This window comes from Cutaneotrichosporon oleaginosum, assembly GCF_008065305.1.
Source record: "Cutaneotrichosporon oleaginosum strain ATCC 20508 chromosome Unknown ATCC20508_contig01, whole genome shotgun sequence".
Taxonomy (NCBI): Eukaryota; Fungi; Basidiomycota; class Tremellomycetes; order Trichosporonales; family Trichosporonaceae; genus Cutaneotrichosporon; species Cutaneotrichosporon oleaginosum.
Genome location: NW_027072170.1, coordinates 3,242,888 through 3,257,640, shown reverse-complemented (window position 1 = coordinate 3,257,640; position 14,753 = coordinate 3,242,888). Strand labels below are relative to the sequence as shown.

The 14,753-nt window shown below is 59.9% G+C and overlaps 7 protein-coding genes across 7 annotated transcripts; 2 read left to right on the top strand and 5 right to left on the bottom strand.

The window, feature by feature from the left end:
* Nucleotides 1-2,252: 2,252 nt before the first annotated feature.
* COLE_01315 (uncharacterized protein) lies at nucleotides 2,253-3,777 on the top strand (the record flags this gene model as incomplete). The annotated part of the gene is made up of 2 exons (XM_018427183.2): nucleotides 2,253-2,526; nucleotides 2,579-3,777. The coding sequence occupies 2 exons, from the start codon at nucleotides 2,253-2,255 to the stop codon at nucleotides 3,775-3,777; spliced, it is 1,473 nt and encodes a 490-aa protein (XP_018283002.1).
* A 1,880-nt stretch (nucleotides 3,778-5,657) lies between these two features.
* COLE_01314 (uncharacterized protein) lies at nucleotides 5,658-6,824 on the bottom strand (the record flags this gene model as incomplete). The annotated part of the gene is made up of 2 exons (XM_065626142.1): nucleotides 5,658-6,423; nucleotides 6,472-6,824. 2 exons carry the CDS (start codon nucleotides 6,822-6,824, stop codon nucleotides 5,658-5,660), a joined length of 1,119 nt encoding a protein of 372 aa, XP_065482636.1.
* Nucleotides 6,825-7,574: 750 nt separating this feature from the next.
* COLE_01313 (uncharacterized protein) lies at nucleotides 7,575-9,205 on the bottom strand (the record flags this gene model as incomplete). Its single annotated transcript, XM_018426267.2, has 5 exons — nucleotides 7,575-8,028; nucleotides 8,061-8,220; nucleotides 8,257-8,878; nucleotides 8,972-9,067; nucleotides 9,113-9,205. 5 exons carry the CDS (start codon nucleotides 9,203-9,205, stop codon nucleotides 7,575-7,577), a joined length of 1,425 nt encoding a protein of 474 aa, XP_018283004.1.
* Nucleotides 9,206-9,878: 673 nt separating this feature from the next.
* COLE_01312 (uncharacterized protein) lies at nucleotides 9,879-10,821 on the bottom strand (the record flags this gene model as incomplete). The annotated part of the gene is made up of 3 exons (XM_018424725.1): nucleotides 9,879-9,980; nucleotides 10,015-10,574; nucleotides 10,614-10,821. The coding sequence occupies 3 exons, from the start codon at nucleotides 10,819-10,821 to the stop codon at nucleotides 9,879-9,881; spliced, it is 870 nt and encodes a 289-aa protein (XP_018283005.1).
* A 723-nt stretch (nucleotides 10,822-11,544) lies between these two features.
* COLE_01311 (uncharacterized protein) lies at nucleotides 11,545-12,192 on the bottom strand (the record flags this gene model as incomplete). The annotated part of the gene is made up of 2 exons (XM_018427188.2): nucleotides 11,545-11,614; nucleotides 11,648-12,192. 2 exons carry the CDS (start codon nucleotides 12,190-12,192, stop codon nucleotides 11,545-11,547), a joined length of 615 nt encoding a protein of 204 aa, XP_018283006.1.
* A 178-nt stretch (nucleotides 12,193-12,370) lies between these two features.
* COLE_01310 (uncharacterized protein) lies at nucleotides 12,371-12,748 on the top strand (the record flags this gene model as incomplete). The annotated part of the gene is made up of 1 exon (XM_018427187.2): nucleotides 12,371-12,748. The coding sequence occupies one exon, from the start codon at nucleotides 12,371-12,373 to the stop codon at nucleotides 12,746-12,748; it is 378 nt and encodes a 125-aa protein (XP_018283007.1).
* Nucleotides 12,749-13,203: 455 nt separating this feature from the next.
* Nucleotides 13,204-14,489, bottom strand: COLE_01309 (uncharacterized protein; the record flags this gene model as incomplete). The annotated part of the gene is made up of 2 exons (XM_018421682.2): nucleotides 13,204-13,892; nucleotides 13,964-14,489. 2 exons carry the CDS (start codon nucleotides 14,487-14,489, stop codon nucleotides 13,204-13,206), a joined length of 1,215 nt encoding a protein of 404 aa, XP_018283008.1.
* Between the last annotated feature and the right edge of the window lie 264 nt (nucleotides 14,490-14,753).

The window sequence follows — 14,753 nt, the reverse complement described above, 5'->3', positions numbered from 1 at the left end:
CCGAGCCATGTGAGGCGAGGTGAGCGTGGCACGTCACCCGCGTCGGAATCGCTGGATCAGAGACTAGCATCCGCACCCGCGCCGGGTGGCGGTTCTTGCCGCTGCGAAGGCAGCGCACCCGGGAGCCACCCCGCACTCAGATCCGAAGGAGAGTCGGCATCCCAGGGCATGTGCCTGGAGCGAAGGTGAGAGAATAATGGAAGACAAAGAGCGTCGGATGCGGGAGGGTGGAAGGGGAAGAAGGGGTACGGTATGAGCGGCAGCATGGTGCCGAGGACACGGGTGGAGGGGGATCGTGGTACGACGTGCAGCGGGGGATGACAGAGGAAGCAGAGGTCAGCGGGAGAGAACAGCACAGAGGCGGAGTACCGAGCGGGGGGGGAGGGAAAGACGGAAGAGGGCCACAGGACGAGGACAGAGGAGGAGTAGGAGCACCCAGCGGAGATCAGTGGGCCAGATGGGGACACCATCTCATTGAGTCGGCTTGAACCGAGATGGCGAGTCAATGCACAGCTTCTACAACCCAAAGAATATCGATGAGTGAGACAAGAGACAGGCGCCGGCGAGCGACAACAACACAGCGCAGGACGGGGCAGGAGGATGCAAGATCGAAGCGACGACGAGCACGCAAGTAGGCAAAGCGAGCGCACGAGGAGGGTAACCTCGGCAGATGCCACAACGCTCCCCACAAGCCCCGCAAGCACATGACCATTTGTACGTAAGGGGACCCAAGGGACAGTGCATGCACCCCACGTACCCCACGACTCGAGCTGCTGGGCCTCCATCTCGAAAGCCTGCCAAGCCCCCAGATAACGCAGGTCGCGCGGATTCGCCAGCGCCCAGTAGAAAAAAAAAATGGACAGAAGTGGACAGCCTGGGGTGGGTTGAATGGTCAGAATGGGATGAGTGTGCAAGATGCGAGAACGGAATTGGGGTGGCAAGGGGGTGAGACATTCTGTCCAGGGTCAAACCTATCATTCCTGAGTGAGAGCCAAAACCCCCTGATCCCTGTTCCCCCAGGCACTACGGGTGTGTTCAGGGCCGAGGAACGGAACGCAGGAACGAGCATGTGTCCTGCATCACTCGGGTGTCTCGGCGGAGAAGTGCCACCCTTTCAATCCTCCAGCCGCCAGCGCCGCCAGAACACGATGGGCAACTGCAAAAAAAAAAAAAAGAAAAAACGACGTCAGGCCTTGGTGGTTCAGGGCCCATGCCTTGCCATGATCGAGCACCGCACCAGCAGGCTGCAACCGTCGGCTCTGTTCGTCGGCGATCAGCCTTCGGAGCCCTCGGCATACCATGCCTCACCTCAGCCTGCCTCCTTGGCAGCCGCGCAAATGGGCAGCTGGGCATATTCCCTGCGGATGGGTATGTCACCTCCCTTGCCAATGCCTTGGCAGATGGCGAATGGGGTCTGTCATCTGTCATTCCTGCAGCAGCAGGACGCAGGACACAGGACACAGGAGAGATGGCAGAGGCAGAACGGCATGACGGCGACGCAAGCCGTAGGCAAGACACTCCGATGCATTCGCTCAGCAAGGCATTCTCGGAATCCAGGACTAGTCTGGCGAAAGTGAGACATCTGCCGAGGGTGTTCGCGCGTCGTGGGAAGTCGCGAAAGTGAATGGCTGACCATGTGTGTCACTGAGCTGAGACATTGCGGCACTCCAACCCTGGTGAAAGGCCGACCGCTCTACAGCTGAACGATACGACACCACTCAGAATCGGACTGCAGGCACATCAACTGCGTTCCTCACCCTTCACCTCTGCTCTCCTGCCCACCATCCCATCGCCTCCCCCCTCCCACTTGTCGCCGCCCGAATCACCACCGACGCGCCGATACTTAACCCGAACCAGATATCTCGCAACCCCGTCTAGTGCTCATCCTCATCCTCATCCTCATCCTCATCCTCATCCTCTACCTGCCTCTACCCAGCCCAATCCCCATCATCGTCTCCAACCTGAGCCATACTCTCATCCTCCTTCCTCACCCATCTCATCCAACCTGAGCCTGCTCATATTGTTCTCGAGCCTCCCCCCATCCCCGCTCCTCGTCTCCCCCTTCTCCCAAGCGGAGGGGTAACCTTTTTTACTAGATCTTTCATACTATCTGCCCCGCGCCTCCCCCGCCCACCCACCGTCCCTCCGCTATTCCGTCAGCCATCGTGTACCAAGTCGCCCTTCTCCGTCTCACCTGTCCGTCTCGTCCACAGGTCTACCTCTCCCTCCCCCCTTTCATTTAAAGATCCACTATGTCGTACATGTACGGCCCCAGCGCCGGTGCCCCCAGCGCCATCGTCACCCTCGCCCCTCCCCCTCCCCCTGCCCCCACCAACCCGACGCCCAAGCAAGCTTCGTCCGGTCCCAATGGCGTTGAGCGAACGCGGCGTACTCGCCGCCGTTATGAGGAGATGTCTAGGGATTACAAATGTAATTTCCCGGGGTGTCCGCGCGGTTATTCCACACTCAATCATCTCAACACCCATGTCCATAACAAGGTGCATGGGCCCAAACGACGGCCAGCCGGTAAGTTTGGTGGTGTTGAGCAAGCATTGTGTTGGTATTAACATCGTCACAGAGTTCGCCGAGCTGCGCGCCAGGCTGCGCGCCCAGGCGCGCCAGGCGCAGACGGAGGCGGCAAACAAGAGCTATGTCTCTTCAGTGACAGCCATAATGGCCGGCGGTCCCACGGCCTCGGCCCCAATGGACGGACACCGTCCCCGCGTCCCTCCTGTGACCGTCCCCGGGGCGCCGTACAACGTTCCCGCCTCTGTTTACCGGTCACACGTCGACCACTATATATACTCTGCTCCGGCCAGCGCCAATCTCTACTCTGCTCAGGCCAGCGCCGCGTACCCTCCGACAACGGCCATTGGACCGCAGTCCGAGTTCAGCTACTCCCTGTCGGGCTACCAGCACCATGCCCGCGGCCAACCGCAGGGAGAACAGACCGCATGGAACCCGACATACACCAACAGTTACAGTGCCCCGGACGCGTTCGGGCGTCCTCAGTACGCGATGGACCCACAGTATGGGCACTACTCGCATCCCAACTACACCTACCAGCAGGCGGACTCGGTGCAAGCCGAGTATCCCCCGGCAACCGCCTGGACGCCTACCATGGTGTCGCACCCCCCCGCCCCGGCGCTGCCGCAACTCCCCGCCCCGGCGGCGGCCACGGCCACCACCTCCGGTGGAGTGTCCCAGCTACCCGCCACTGCAACGGCCACCTCCCCTGCCTCATTTGTCTCCCCCGCTTCCTACGGCTCCCCCGCCTCGTACGCCGGTGGACCGTCGCAGATCCCCGTCGCCAACACGACCATCTATTCTGACTCCTATGGCAGCGGACCGGCGCAGCTCGCCTCCCGCGCCCCGTCGCCGCCGCATGCCAGTAACTGGCGCGACGGTCCCGACAATTTGCAGTCGAGCATGTCGTTCTCCCTCACGGGCGAGCACTACCAGTCGTTTGCGACTCCGCCCCCGTCGGGCACCGCTTCGGGCTCGGCTTCTGGATCCACCAGCGCATCGCCCGACGGCTACGCGCCGGGCATTCTCACGCGCACGCGCGGATCTGACGCGTCATCCGACACCCGGCCCACAACTGTCCAGACCCCGACGGACGCGTACCGTCTTAATAACGGCAGTACTCCTTTGGAGTCTCCTATCAGCGGGCCAGTGTGTATGCCGTCCTCCTCATCCAATGCCGAGTATGATTTCCAGCGCGACATGTCGCGGTTTTTCCCAGGTCCTTCGACCTCATACGATCCGAATCAGTGATTCACGTCAGCATGGAGTTACAATGTACCACTTTCCCCGATACCACGCGAGGTCCTGAGTAAGACGCATCCTATATTCTGCTCCGCCGCCACGCAACGCCCCACATTGTCCACTCGCCATTGCGCCTTATTGTTGTCCTTTGTAGCTTATGCGATATGAATTGCCACTCGCCTTCCCGACTACTACTAGTCCGCGTACTTTGAGCTCGAGCATGTTTGTGGTCGTGGCTGGACTGAACGCGTTGACGCGTTGGCTTCAGGCTAGTGCCAGCAATGCCAGTGGGCAAGTAGAAATGCCGTCAAATGCCGGGTTGTCAGGTCCCCACCCTGCCCCCAGGTCAAGCTGGGCCTGCCCTCTACCCTCGGCGACCGTCAGCTGTCAATGCTTTCTACATCGCTCTACCTGCATGCATCCATGCATGCATGTATCGCTCCACACAACCTCCCGCATGTTCGTGGCCGTGCACTCGCTCGGCCGAATACTGTCAGTCCACCTGACCGGCTCCAAACCAAGCCCGAACTCCACGACCCCACGCTCCGCCGCAAGTCCGACACCCCACGCCGCCGCCGCATGACGGCATGTGCCTGCCAGATCGAGCAGGCGCATGATTGCATGAAACACGGCACGGCCAGGGACCAGGGAGAACATTCATGCCCGACCATCCCTGCCGTGCCGTGCTCGGCACGGGCTGGGCGGCTTGGGCGGCGGCGTGCGTTGTGGGCATGCTCGATCGCAAGCCGCCAGCGATGCAGCCGCGCAGGCAGCAGCGTGGATGCAGCGGGCTGTCCTCGCCGCGGCCCGCTTTGCGACCAAGATTGCGATAGCGATAGCAATATGCTTCTCTGCCACTACGGCCGCTAGCGCGGCTACGGCCGCTAGCGTGCCGAGGGGGAGGGGTGCGACGGCCGAACTCTGTACCATGTGTGCCAGCGGCGTCACACTCTCTCTGTCGCACTCCACGTACTCCACCCAATTCTTGCCTCCGCCCCCCGCCCATGCCGCCGGGCATCCCCACCCCCCAAACCCCGCACCGCTGCGCTGGAATCGCCCCATTTAAAAATTGGGTAGTCACCTCCCCTGCACAGGCACAGAACAGGGACAGATTGGCAGGGATAAGCATGAATGTGGCTGACATGCCCGACGTCAGTGGCGTGTCCGGCCACGTGCGCTTCCTTCCATCCCCCTCCCCTCGACTCCCCGCGTCCCCGATCCCGCGTTCCTCGCATGTCTTGTCCATCCATCGCAGACGGCGGCCACCGTTCGACACCCCGCAGAGAAGCGTCTCCCGCGCTCTGAGCTTAAAGTCACGCGCGCGGCAGTCTCCGCCCCCTCTTCACCTCCAAGCGGCAAGCGGGGGCGAGATGGAGAGATCTATGGCTGGGAATAACGGCGCAGACTGGGAATGCTTATCATCTCGGCGGGAGGTGCCGCATCTTCTGAGGGACGAGGGGAGGTGTGGCGCTGCCCCTCGCTGTTATCGAATGCCGGAATTCCGCGCGGCTGAGGTCGAGTCGGTGCGCTGGTAGTGAGGGGTGCCGGAGCTCAGGCTGCTGTTGGTGCAATCTCAGCACTGACCGGAGTGAAGGTCAATCGCAGAGCTAATGGCCGGATGAGCTACTGAATGACCTTACATCATGGTGAGTAGAGATGTGAAGACAAATGACCTGTCGAAGACGGAGAGGGAAGGTGACACAGCGAGCAGCACAGAAGGAATGGCAAAGGAAGTCCGTGGAACACCCCGCTCAGGCCTCAAGAACATCGGGGCGCAGGAGGCGTAGAACAGAAGAATCGGAGAGGTCCTTTGGGGATCTGCAGCGAGGAAGGGGTGGTGCCACGTCGTGTGAGCCTCGTTTCTTGGCTGTGGTGGATGCAGATAACCCTCATACGTCCTCGGTGCTGCACAGCAAGCAGCTGCACCCTATACATCCAAGATCTGCATAGCTCACTGCGATCCAGTTCTCCATCCCCCCTCCACCCACGTCTCTTCCCCCCTCCAATCCATCACAGGAGCTTCGTCGCCTCACTCGCAGCCTGGGTGAGCGCTGTTCCCACGCTGAGCACAACTCACGGAAGCAGATGTCCACACTCCGCCCTCCAAGCCTGAGGAGATGCATCTTGAACTTGTCCAGAAGCTCCTTGGAATCGTACGTCTCCTCCTTTGCGACGATCAGAGAGCCCAAGTACGTCGGCGGGCACGTGCTCCAGAACCAGGACGGCCATTTGCTCGGCGTCATCAGAATGTCGTCGCCTGTACTCATCTGCGAGGCGGTGGCAGACCGCGCGATGGCGGCGGTGCACAGGCCGACGTCATGCGTGAGTGAGCCTACGAGAAAGGCGAAGAGGATGTGAAGGCCGCCGTTTTCGAGGACACCCATGCGCAGCTCGCATCCCAGAAGGCGGAGGCCGGTCACGCTCTCCCACTTCTCGAGAAACTTGTACAGGTCCCGATATACGCGCGCGCGTTGAGGGAAGCGCAAGTCCGGGCCGGGTTTCTTGTCCTCAACCTCCAGCTCACTTTTGGAGATGATCGCCATGAAGAGACGGAAGATGGCCGCCGTCTCGTACTGCTTCTCCCGAAGAGTGGCGCAGAAGCTGACTTCTTCCGATGTGTGGACTGCGAACCTCTCCGCGTCCCGGAAGATGGGGCTGGGGTCAGTCGCCCCCCGCAGCCGGCTCACGGCGCTGCATACATACCTCGCGGCGAACAGGAGGAAGGAGGGGACGCGGAAGCGCACCCGGTCAGAGGTGATCACCTGAAAGTCGCCATCTGTCCAGGTAGTGTCGTCTGAGATGGGAGCCGCGAGCGCCTGTGAGGCCGTAGGTGAGACATTAGACTTTGAGGGGCTAGGCGTCTGGGTCTTCGCGCGTGCGGCCTTCTTCTGTTTCGGCTGAGGCGTGCTTGGGGAGCTCCTGCCGGACGCGATGGCGGTTGAGATGCCAGTTGAGATGCCGGGTGAGTTGCTGGACGAGCGGCGGGGTGAGGTGCCAGTTGAAGAACCAGAGGAGGGGTCGACTGAGTCAATTGGCGGCAAATATGCCTCGAACATGGTGAAAGCGCTAATGAAGAGAGATTGGACTATGCCAGTGTGGAGATGAGAGCATGCGCAACGGAGGCTTCGCGGTCAGTGATAAAGTGAATGGCGCCCAGGCTATCATCGTCCCATGACGACTACCAAGGGGCGCAGAGTTATGACCCCATCTTCTGTGTCCAGAAGCGAAGGGCGCATCTGAGATCTCAGAAGGAGGAGGAAGGACGCGCCGACGCGGTCACACTCATGACATCAGTTCACACACACGCGAGACCTGGGGTTCTCCTTCTTGTCATTCACCTGCCGTCGGGTGTTGGCAGTCGCGAGGTGTACTGCCAGGGTGCAGAAGAATATCGGTCAAGAACGGTAGGTCTCGCGTGCGTGTGAACTGATGTCATGAGTGTGCCCAGGCGGCCGGGCGCAGAAGAAGCGCCCTTCGCACTCCTCCCATACCTAGTGCTGTGCGTTGGCCCGCTACCGCCGCTCGAGCACAGCACACAGGTGGGATGTCAACAGTGCTTCTCTCCATGTTAAACCAGATTGGTCGAGTTATCCAAGTCAAACCTGTGATGTACTTGACAGGCAGCGTGGGTGAGTGAGGTGACCAAGGACCACGTAACCTGTCTTCGCTCGACTTCAGTGCTGCAGCTCGCATCAACAACTCTGGCGACTCACCCTCAAGGCGAGTGCCACGCCGTGAAGCAACAATTGAGATCGATCTCCCATCGTCGATAAATCTACCTGCTGTGCTCTTCCACACCTCCCTTCCTATGCCTTCCAGTACCACACCGGTCCGTGTGCGATCCCCTGCTCCTCCTCCCAGAACCCGCACCACCCCCTGGCGCTCCCCACGCCGCCAATCTGCACCCCGTTCATGAGCCACTGGTCGTGGCCCTCGTAGTGGATGACGAAGCTCCAGCGTACACAGTCGTCCGGCGTGAGGCGCACCACGCCGTACATGAACGCGTCCATCTCGGCGGTGACGCCGCCGCCGGCGCATCCCACAAAGTAGATTGGCGGGAGGCGGTCGCTACTCGGCAGCGCGGTGGCGAGGGAGCGCGGTGTCATGCCGGCCGGTGCGTGAGCTTGGATATCCGCCTCGGACGACACAACTTGCGTCACCATCTCGACCATGTCGCCCACGTTCTCCTCATAGTATCGCAGATGGGCCGGTGTGAGGCCGGACATGTCGGGTTCGTTCAGCGTGACCCAGTCTGGATAGCTTGTGTCAGCGAGCCCAGATACTCTCCTCACTGCATGAATGCGTATGCGCCGTGCCATACGCCCGCAACGCCCGCCCAGTCCACCGGGTTAGGAGACGCCACGCCGCGGATCTGGTGGATCCCCGCGAGGGGGCGCAAGGCAGACCGCCACTCGTTCTGTCCGTTTTTCACGAGATCAAGTATGTTGAGGTCTGCCATCAGCATGTCCCTCCCTCACCTACACGTACACATCAGCGTGCCGATCGCGTCGACCTGCGACCACGCGACAGTGCCATCCCTCCGGAACGGCGTCTCGGGCCACATCCACTGGCGACAGTATACCATGACGCGGAGCCAGCCGCGGTCCGCCTTCGCATCCACGCGCAGGAGGTGGAGGCGGCAGAGGGCTTGGTTGAAGACCACAGAGCGTGGGTGGGGGCGCCATGTCCGGCCGTTGCTCACGGGACGGTTATTGTACCTGTTGCAAAGTGGCTGTGCGGCGCAGTGCCGGTACAGATGCAAGAAGGCGGGGGAGTGGAGGAGTGCCTCAAAACACCGATCGCCATTGGAGAGGCGCGGGTTGTACGGAGGATGCAGAATGTTGGCGATGGCAACCTGCACATCTCCCACCTCTGCTTCCCTCATAACCACCTCATCTACCGCTCGCACTGACACGTCGCGCATTAGACCCATGAGAACGTCACACAGTGCCCCGGTGAAAGTCACATCGGGGTTGGAGTCTCGCATGGTCCGCTCGGTGAACATGCGCTCCTTGAGCTCTACGCACCACCAGGGTGTGGGTGGGTATGGTAAGGGCTTTGGGTAGTTGTAGCGCGCAAGATAAGCCGCGCGCCACGGGGTGATGCTAGCCTGTTATTAGCAGAGGAGAGAGAGAGAGGGGAGTTGGGAAGGGGGTGTGTTCCTGAGGACAGAGGGACGTAGAGGGCACGTAAGAAGACTCACTTGGAGAAGATCATTGAACCGTTTCGCAGTTCGGCTCAGACACAGAAGGGCGCACGCGTCCTCTGCGCCTGCCATTTCAAAGATATCGAGCAAAATCTACGGGTAGCAATGCGAACAACTTCGGACAAGCAGTGAGCTTACCTCATCGGGAAGGGAGAAGATGGGCGTCGTCGCATTCAGGGGTGAGAACGATAACGCTACAGCGCTTGCAGAGGCAGCTGAAGGCGCCGTCATTGTGGTTTCTCTGAGGTCGTTTTGCTAGGCCGGAGGAGCGGATTTAGGAGGGCGGGAGAGGAATTGGTGGTGGCGAAAGGTGTGAGGGGCTGAAGAAGAGCGGGGGGATTAGACTGCAGAGAGCGCCTTTTTATGTCCTACCCGACTGGATGTTAGGTGTAGACTAAGCGAGGGTGAGACAGCAAGTCAACGAGTGCAGACATTGAATGGTGATGTTTGAGTGGCTGAGTTGGTGGGTGGCGCATCGCTTGTCCGGGAAATGGTGAAGGAAAAGTGGAGGTGGGGAATGTGGTCGACATAAAATCGGCGAGGTACGCAGGATGCTGACGCGATGACGCGCGCGTTCTCCTTGTAATCTACACGGCAACCACTCCGCAATTCATGTCGGGGGTCTGCCCGCCATCATCAATTCGCAACCACTACTACTATGAATTAGCGTCGCCGGATTTCCACCTCTGACGTCTCTGAGGGTCGTAACTGCATAGGTATCTCCTTACAGTGGAGGACGTTTTCCGACTCTGGACCGTGCATCTACAAACGACGAAATGAGCCACCAACCCGGGATAAAGGCGACGTCACCCTCTCCCGCCTTTCCACTTTGGGGACGACATGATCAACCATGCATAATATGCTACCCGAGACCAAAAAGAACGCTACAAACACCGTGATACACTCAACTTCGCTGCTTCTTAACGAACCAACACGGCTGCCAGAAGTTCTGCTTGACAAAGATTGCGCGGGGGACAAATTCTTCTGGATTGAGCTCACGCGCAACCTGATGTCAGCGATGCGCACCTTCCAACACTCACCCCCAAGATACCTCGACGTGACCCCAGGCCACCAACCTGAACGCCCTCAAAGCGCACAATATCCTGCCCGCTTTTGCGAATGATGATGGTATAGCGGATCTGGGGTGGTGCGTCGGACGTTAGGCGCGCGACGCCTCGCACGCCAGGAACCTGTGAACCCCGGTCGGATTCGAGATGGCCATAAAAGTACACCGGCGGAAGGTTGGCAGAGGATGGCAGGGCAGTGTCGAGCGACATGACGGGACCAGTGGGGATATTGAGAGCGCGCTCCAGGTTCTGGATCAGAAGCTCGAGGCGCGTAGGATCGGACAGCCCGATAAGATTGAGGGTGGGAGCAAGCGATTGGAGGCGCTCTAACCCGGGAAGTTCAGATGGGCCGATGAGCCCATACCAAACTCCCAGCACTTGAGGCCAGTTGCCCGTGTGACCAAGCGACGTCGGAAGGTTGTACAGAGGTCGGGCCACCATTATCGGAGCGAAATATAGAGGGAATGCTTTGTCCTCCTTGCAAGCGTCCACCGGCTCGTACGAAGCCCGGTCCTGCTTCCTGACGTATTCATCTGGGGTTAGATGTTCTTTGCGCTTGGCCAGCTACTCACACATGGTACGTTGAATGGGAAGGACGATCTCCCATAGAACAGAGCCATCAAGGTCGAACACTGGATTGGATGAGAACGCGTGGATGGGCAGCAGGGCGTCGGACACCGCTCTCGGGTGCTTGCAGGCGTGAGTTTCGACTTGAAGGGGCTCCTTCGCCCGCTCCTCCGTTTGCGAGTCGATGTTCTCCGACCGCTGAGGTGAGAACATGGTGAGGAACAACGCTTCCAGATGACACAGCGGACGAAGGGCAGGAAGAAGTTCGTGGCGCAAAGGACGAGTGCAGACAAGTCGGAGCAGGTTTGAAAACTCGGGCTTCTCAATCCACTTCTTCATGAGACCGATTTGATGTGAGTCGTCGACTGGAGCTGCGTGATACAGTTTAAGAAGCACTTTAGCGAGACGTCGGATACGAGGAACAAGCTGGCAGCGAAAACGATGCTCATCTGGTTCCATTTTTGGCATGACCCAAGGACAGGCGAGGTCGTCAGGAGTTGACTCGTGTGCCCCTTTGGTTTCCGCTGCGATGGGAGCAGAAAGCTGCGAAACAGTGGAGCTGCGGTGGGAAGCGTTCAGCACTCTCGAGTCGTGACTTGTTTCGGCGTCGTAGATGAAGGGTGGGGACGCTGGGCTTGCAGGAGTCAATTCTGCCCCGAAATCGCCGTCCATATCCCTCGCTTCGCCTGTGTCGATCGACATCGGAAGAGTGTCATGTTCAATAGTGAGCCAACTAAGCAGTCTCGGATCGTTCCACGTTGCTTCAGCTCCGCGAGTGCGCCGAATGAGCTCTTGGAGCTCGCGCCACTTGTCCGAAAGGAAGGCGAGCTCGTGACCGATGAGATGTTGCCAAACGGAGTTGAAGCAGGGGTTCTGGGGTCAGCTGAGGAGTCTCCCACAAGCATTCCTTCATGCGTTCGTGCAGTCTTCGAGATGTTACTGCCAAGCGAGCAATAGCGGTGGCGTCGCCATTCTCGGTTGAACACTTGAGGATGATGATAAGAACCTGTTGTTCAGCATGCCTCATGTCAGAGCGTACGTCATCCACGAGATCAGGCAACTTGAGTGATCTGGCCTTTGGGCGGCTCTTGGAGACATTGACGCTGCGTCGCATACTGTTGACACGTGTGGTTGTGGGACGACGCCCCGAGGCGGGTGCAGCAGAGCACGCCGGGAGACTACCAACGGTCGCCACTGGCATGGGCGGTAACGGAGGCAAGGCCGGCATGACGAAACCTCTTGAGCCCGACACCTTCCTCCTCTCCTTAGCCCTGGTGCCAGCTTTGTGCACATGCGGCGTAATCTCGGGTACTTCATGAATGGTGTCAAGAGCGAAGATGGTCGTCTCCGTCGAACTGCTCGTGCTTTGAGGCGCGACCACCGAGGCTGGGGGCTCGAATGCCTCCAGCTTGAGTTGTGCAGTGGGAGACAGGGCACTACCCATGGTGGCTTGGAAACACGAAGAGTCCACGGGTATCGAGGTAGAATCGAAGACGATACTGCGCCTCGATGGTGGAGGGCCAAAGGTTTCCCCGGAGGAGCGCAGGGGGTTTGATATTGAGGTGATGCCGACAACCTCAGCATGCGGGGGCGGCGGGGAAGACAGCGGCCGTGCGGAAGGACATGAGTTCTTGAGGAGAGCACCAGTCTCTGGATCGAGAGAGTATGTGCGTCCAGGGCGCCGGGCCGCGATGATGCTGAGCGAGCTTGAAATGCCGAGCTTCCACCGTGGGCGACACTCGAGGGAAGGGTGGTCGAGCTGATGGGACTGACTGCGTCGTGTGGCACCGCGGGTGAAGCTGTCGTGAGATTGACTGGACAGCTCAGCTCGCCGTGTCGTCTCGCACGCCGAGAAGCAAGGAGCTACATTGGACATGGGTGGGAAGTGGTGCGGGGAGGGCGCCGGAGCTGCCCTCATACTGGGACTGATCGGCCGGCGACGAGTCTGAGGAGAGAGGAGGGAAATGCTAAGTGGAAGAGGGAAGAGGGGATGGAAAGGTTCAAGAGTGGTGATAGCGGTGGTCAACAAGAAATGCTTGCTGCGGTGCTGGGGGAGGGGTGCGTAGATTCACACGATGAGAGAGCAGGGTTGTCAAGAAGGAGTGAGGAAGTGGATGATGGTGAAATGGTGAGATGGTAAGACGTAAGAAGAGGTGAGTGAGGGATCCTTGAGCAAGTGCGAGGGAAGGTCGAGTGCCAACCGTCAACCCCGTCAACGTGAGGTGACTCACAATGGCTGTTTACAGCTGCGGGAGCCGTGGGTGACCCTCGGGCGGCGGGCGGCGGGCGGCGGGCGGGCCGCGGGCGATGATATGATCGTACAGCTGTTTACATTCAGGTATCCGATGCTAGATAGAGCGGAAGTTATGGATGCGTACTAAGGGGGAGGGGCTGCTGGATGCCTATGTGGGGTACAACCTCCGGATATGATGATGGGATGGCGGTGGATGAAAATGGGAGAGAATGCAAGCGGGCCTGCCGCGCCCAGTGGAGTGTCCGTAGTCGTACAGTGTCGGCCGGCGGAACTGCGCGCGGCAAGCATGCTGTAATGGATCGCGAGTCGTATTCCTTGTCTTCGCCAGAGAGGTCCCGCGTCTACTCCTGTCTGCCGTCGAGGTTGACAAGGAGGGTCTGGAGGCAGCGCTTGGTCACTAGGTCGCCCTTGAGGAGACCCGCGAAGGTGCCGTCGCGGAGGGGCTCGGGAAGACAGGCGCGGAGCGCCTCGCGCGCGCGGGGGTTGTCGCTCATGCGGAGATAGCAGCGGACAACGTGCTTTAGCAGGCGGACGGCCTGAGTCTCGACGAGCGTGGAGACCATGTTGGCGAGCACGGCGCCGACGGCGTAGAAACGCTCGTACGTCTGGCAAATGTACTGCAGGCCAAGGTCGTCAAGCAGTATTTTCTGGACAATGAAGATGGCGACTGTTTTGCTCAGCTCCGAGCCTGTCTCCATGATGCGCAGACAGAGAGGAATAATCTCGGTTGAGAGGAGGAAGTTGATCACGTCGCTGTTGTCATTCTGCTTCACGAGCGCGCCGATGACTCCCAGCGATGTCAAGCGCAGGTACTCGAAGGGGCGCGTCTTGGAAGTCGTGTTGAGGAAAGGGTAGAGGAAGAGTGGGATGTGCGCATTGAGGAACAAAGAGCGTGTCTCTGAATGCGACGCCACGCATTGCAAAAGGGCGAGCGCGTTGCAGACGCGGTTTGACGCGTGAGCTGTGAGAACGGGGGGCGACAGCGCAGGGTAGACGTTCACAATCTCAAGCAGGAGCGAAGACATGATGCCTGCTGTTAGCCATTGCACCTTTCTCGAGGGCGAGGAGGCTGCCCGCGCTGCCCGCCCGGTGTCCACTCACCAAAGCCGCCCCACAACACAAGGGCCAAGTCCTCGTACATCTCTCGCTTCTTGCTGAGCTCTAACAATGCAGTCTCGCGAGTCTCGGGGTCGAGGAGCTGGATGATGAGCTCATAGATCTTTGCTTCCTCGCTGTTCGCAGGCGGCGGGTTGCCGTTGGGCAACAAAAGAAGCTTGCCTGTGCTAGCGGGGAAGGGCGCGCCGGAGTTCCCTATCTGGGCGACAGCCGCGGAGAGTTGATGCGCCTGCTGCGCGCCGCTCGGTGTCGTCGGGACACCAGGCGTGGGCGGGGGCGGGTTGTTGAGGTGCTGCGCGAGATTGTTGAGAAGGAGGGGCGGTGCTTGCTGCGATGTGAGCGAAGATGGAAGGTTCTGCTGCATGCTTGAGCCGAGGGTCGCCAGAGGAGATTGAAGGTTGCCGCCGCCGCTCATTGCAGACTGAGCTTGTGCTTGTGCTTGTGCTTGCAGTGCAGTCGAGCGAGGAACGTCTCCGCCTGCGGCGTACCCACCGTACGCGCGGCCGTACATCGAGGTTTGGGCGTGCAGTGACGAGGCAGGAGGTGTTGATATGAAGGGGGCCAACAACTTGGCTGCAGAGCGAGGTCAAGTTGAGGTTCGACGGGAGTGACGCGAGTTGATGGAGAAGGAGTAATGAAAGCAGTGACGCGAATAGAGGGGTGGATGCGGGGAGATGCGCGACGCCCCTAGCGGGGCAGAGAATAGATCAGGAGGGAGGGAGGCGTGGGATGGACGGATGGGGGCTGTTGGTGTGGAGGGTGGTGAGGATTGTGA